Source organism: Melampsora larici-populina (assembly GCF_000204055.1).
Source record: "Melampsora larici-populina 98AG31 unplaced genomic scaffold MELLAscaffold_221, whole genome shotgun sequence".
Lineage (NCBI taxonomy): Eukaryota > Fungi > Basidiomycota > Pucciniomycetes > Pucciniales > Melampsoraceae > Melampsora > Melampsora laricis-populina.
In genome coordinates, this window is record NW_006768978.1 from 1 (window position 1) to 4,821 (window position 4,821).

The window sequence follows — 4,821 nt, forward strand, 5'->3', positions numbered from 1 at the left end:
CTCTAGTGGACCTTTACTCGGTTACAATAAAGCAACAAAGGCTTATCCCCTAGGGCCAACTTTTGACGAACGCTCTCATCTCCCATCCCTCAATCAAGACCAGATAATATCCGATCGCCAGATCTTTGCAAGAAAGCTACCTGCTGTTGAAGAGGGAGCAAGCAACACTCACCTTCAGCCATTCAAATCGCTCTTCCTTGCTGATTTGCAAAGCAATGGAATCAACCAAATGACGTTTGATTGGAAAGCACCAGACAAAGACATTTGGAATCGGACTATAGCGACTTTTGTTGTCAAGCATTGGAGATACGCATACACTCAGGGTGCTTTTAACAAGGAATCTATCACTCCCTCTCACGACACAGTGACTAATTGTATGGGCATAGTGCTCCGATGGATTCGCGGACGCACTGTAGACATTCGTCAATGTCGTCGGTCACCCGACAAGATTCTACAGAAGGAAACTCGGCGTAAAAAAAGAGTGGTGCGTTAAACATGTGTATGAAACCAGGCTGATCTTGACGAGCTGATGTTTGTTTTGCTTGAATCGATTAGCTGTTTAAATATCGCGTCGACTCACTCTCTCGTCTGCTGAAATCCAGTAAGCTGGACAATCTAACGTCCGAGATCATGCCAAATGTCGACTGTTGCTCCGACACGGAGTGGGACCCCGAAGAGACCAGATATCCTTCAGTTGGCCTTGAATGGCGCAGTGAACAATATACTAAGATACTCCATCAAATTGACGGTATCTCTTTCAAGTACTGTTCATCTACACGCGGACCTGCACATGCATGTAAAAGATTTGATCAATGTCGGAATGAGGCCACTCACACTAATCCACAAGCTTCTGTGTGTGTTGGCCTTCCTGAGAATTGTTATGACCCCCTATTTTTGTCAAACCTTATGCCTGAAGAGAAGGCTTCTCTTCACATAAAGCCTGTCTCAAACCTTCTAAGTGTACTACCCCTTCATATACAAAAGGCTGTTATCTAGAATCTCTGGTTATCTTGTGACTTATTCAAGTCGGTTTTGTACTCTTACGATATCAAACTTTAAATATTGAAAGGAATCTCATTTGTGTTTATAGATGTATAAGAGGTACTCAAGTACAAATTGAGAAATTCATAGCTATTCAGTCTGTAAACCTATTGAAAAACAATTGAATAGAATAGTGACATATCTATGCCGTGTTGTTCTACAAAAAAAGTCATTTTGCGTGTAACAATGTAACAACAACTGACCGTGTTTATCAATCCTTTACAAGTAAAAAATACATAAATAAATCCCATTGTTTGGTCTGTTGAGTCTTTTCTTGTATATAAGGAAACAGGCAGGAAAAATATGAACATGGTGAGAGGGGGTGGATTGGGTGAGTCGGGCTGAGGAAGTGGAAAGAATGGTGGGAGCGCAGCGGTGACATTGAATCATGAAGTCGGCTCGTAAGATGAGGTAATATCAGAGATTCCCTGAAAACATAGCTGTGTCAGTGTAAAGAGAGCAACGTAATAGAAAGTGGAAAAGTCACTCACCATACTGCGAAGACTGACCAGCGAGACCGTAGGCTTGTGTATGCCAAAGGTGCCTGATCGATTATGAATCGCAGCACAGTGTCCATATATATCTTGGGTACGAACAGACATCAGAGAAGCCTCGTTGTACACAACTCTGGCTTTTAGATGCGGTAGCGATTGATAGGGACTATGGGAGCTGTCAGTTGAGTTCAACTCCCGAAACCCATGTATCAAAAAGATAGGTGCAGTATGACCATGAGGCCGTATGATATACTGAATAACTCCGGTTAGCGATTGTCCGTTATGCGTGAATTCTACATAGCTGTTCCCGCGATGTTCAGCAAAATTACTAAATGACTTTCCCGCATGTCTCCAAATTGAAGTGGTCTCAAGCTTCATTTCGGCTTCGGAAGACATCTCTGGTAAAGATTCTTGGATGCAAGCCCTAATTTCAGAAGAGGGTAAAAAGTCCTTCCACTTCGGTGATGATGTTGCTAATATTATATTGGCACCAATGTCCTCAGCGTAATCAGGTGGTGCATTTCTGAGGAAGTTGACGAAGAAAGATTTCAAAGTGTGTTTCTTGATCATGGTTTTGGCGACAATACCTGCAATGACGGGATGAAAAAGTCAAAGGTTAGAACATGAAACCACCCTTCAATTGTCTAATCATAGAAAACTTACCACGGTGTGCGCTTTTAGAAAATGCCACTAATGAACCTATGATGCGTTCTCCAGCCCAAGCAGCAGTATATGATGGTGGACCAAGAAGACGGCATTGAGCAGCAAGATGTTGTGCAAAGTGTAAGTTCGGCTTGGAAATGTGACCTGGCCAAGCTTGCAGAAGATGCTTTCGGTAGTCAAGAAGTAGGCTTGAAAGAGTATCGATATCCTTGTCAGTCAGTGTACGAGAAACACAGATATTGGTTACTTGCGTGGCGAGTGTGATGGCCGTGTGAATTTTTGCGGAATCTGAATGATGTTCAGCTTGGTGATGATAAGGAACCAGTGAAAGAAACATATAGACTGTGTATAAGATCAGCCACTCTGCGGCTTTGGGGGTGCCAGAAAATGGCATCCCAATCTTGGAAGGAACACGGGTAAGCCAAGAAGGTATGATAGTATCTTCTATACATGTGTGTATCAATTCTAGCTCGTGAACCGTGAGTTTTGGACCTGGTGGTGGTCTGAAAGTTTTCGCAGAGTCATCGCTATTGTCACTGCTGCTCTTGCTCGGCTCATACGAATTTTCGGTTGGTGTCTTAGATTTTGCAATTCTTGGATACTGGGGGCGATTAGTTAAAGAGCTGCCATCTGACGGTAGTTTTTCTGAGCTCTGAGGGGGAGAATCAATAGCCATCTGAACATCAGCACCAGAAGGTGTGGGACTGAGGGGATTGGGGTAGTTGCCGTTGGCCAATCGGGTTTCCTCAATCTTCTTCAAAGCTTGCCCGGCTGATGAGATTTGAAGAAACGTATTTGAAAGGTCAGCCAAAAGGCCAAGAATCACACAATGCATAACGTCCACGGTAGCAAACTCAAGTGGCTGCCAATAGGGGAGTTGATAAAACGCTGAGTACCGTGCTCCATTTGCTTTCAGAAGGTTGTCTTTCTTCTTGAGTGTTGGGGCATCAAGCCAACTCTGGACTTGGTTTCGATGTGCAAGCGTGGAACGGGGTTTGAATATCTTGAAGTCGACTTCATTCCTATCATCCTTGATAATATAGCACTTAGAGCAAAAATTGATGGAGTTATGGGCAGAAAAACCTGATATCTTCTTCATGGCAGGTACATCAGCGATAAGTGGCCAAAGTGCTACTCGAATGATTCTTCCGTTTGGATGCAGAGCAGTCTTGCTGAATCGGATACCTTTCCAAAGGTCATCGAGTTCTTTGAGGAGTGGTGCGATTATCAGGTCCATCTGCTCACTTCTGGGCTCGCGACGATTGGGGGTGATGCCATACAAGAAAGTATTTTCGGCTCGGTATCGAATGGAGGGTGGGAGGTTGAGACATATAAGTAGCATGAGGCCGGCTGAGTGTTTGCGACCACGTTTAGTTCCATAAGGTTCAAACCAGTCGCAATAAAAAGCAAATACAAGGTTTCCAGAGGTGCGTGTATAAATCTGGCCGTCGGATTTAAAGGTCTTCCAAAGCTTTCCATCCCATATATCTGTGAGTGTGCCTTTGGGTGGTGGTGTGCGATTGATAGAAGTATCTAGGTCGCTTTCAAATGCTGTTGAATGAAGCATTTTGGCTAACCATTCGCTTAAGCTCTGATGATAAAAAATTTGACGAGGCCGCCATGAACCGGGGGTTTTAGCAGATTCGATTTTTTTGTATAAGGGTGCTTTGCAAACAAAACGTCGTTCGTTGGGCTTGGCAATGGAGTAACGAAGGTGATCACAAGTTTTTTTCTCGGGTTGCTTTTCAGGTGGGCCATGAAGGGCATAACAGACATGGCAAGAAACTGTTTCGTAAATAGTGGATTGAAGATGGAAAGTTTTGACTAGTTTGTCGACGGTCAGGGGAATCTCTTCCCAAATACGCGTGGTTGAGGAATTTGTGGCGGTAAGCGAGGTGCGGAGTTTGTGCCGCTCCAACTTCAGCGAAGTTTCGCAGCCTTTCACAGGTCGATTCTTTGATACGTAATCATTCAATACATGAACCATGGATTGCACACACGAGGTATCTTGAAGAAGGGTCCGAGGAATATAGTAGGGCTGAGTGTTGATTTCAACTGAATATTGGGCACTGGACATCGAGTTTGGAGGGTCTTGAATGGTTCGGAAGGCCTGTGTCATAGAAGGTGAAGCCGGGTCAAAAGCGTGTGCAAGGGAGGCACCACTGAAGACTTTGCGAAGCTTGCGAGCAGGTTGCTCGGCAGGTAAGGTGGACGTAGATGGTACCGGAGTTTCTGGAGATGGTGATCGTAACCGTTTTTTATTTGAAGCTGTAAGTGAAGAGTGATGGATTCCACTGTCACCTGGCTGGGCCGATTGGCTTAAACCATGAAGGTCAAGATGAAGATCGTGTTGAGGTGAATTCGCCGAAGTCTCATCATTTGGTAATGGGATAGTCACTCCGGAAGCCTCTGATTTAATCAAGTGGCGTGGGTAGTTGGTTCGGTGGAAAAGACGACCAGTGTGTGTTTCTCCATCCTTGGTGAATTGTCGAATGGAACATCCCAGCGGGACACAGGTGCAGCAGACGTGATCGCGGCCAAAAGAAGTCATTTCGAAAACATAGAAATCAGGTTGAGACGATGACACTTGGATTATGGAGTAGCGTAGATTGATTATCAGCAA

At 44.5% G+C, this 4,821-nt stretch overlaps 2 protein-coding genes across 2 annotated transcripts; one reads left to right on the forward strand and one right to left on the reverse strand.

Moving 5' to 3' along the window:
* Positions 1-229: 229 nt before the first annotated feature.
* Positions 230-1,166, forward strand: MELLADRAFT_114543 (uncharacterized protein; the record flags this gene model as incomplete). Its single annotated transcript, XM_007419503.1, has 3 exons — positions 230-484; positions 556-854; positions 1,091-1,166. The coding sequence occupies 3 exons, from the start codon at positions 230-232 to the stop codon at positions 1,164-1,166; spliced, it is 630 nt and encodes a 209-aa protein (XP_007419565.1).
* Positions 1,167-1,427: 261 nt separating this feature from the next.
* Positions 1,428-2,105, reverse strand: MELLADRAFT_70170 (uncharacterized protein; the record flags this gene model as incomplete). Its single annotated transcript, XM_007419506.1, has 2 exons — positions 1,428-1,481; positions 1,533-2,105. The coding sequence occupies 2 exons, from the start codon at positions 2,103-2,105 to the stop codon at positions 1,428-1,430; spliced, it is 627 nt and encodes a 208-aa protein (XP_007419568.1).
* Between the last annotated feature and the right edge of the window lie 2,716 nt (positions 2,106-4,821).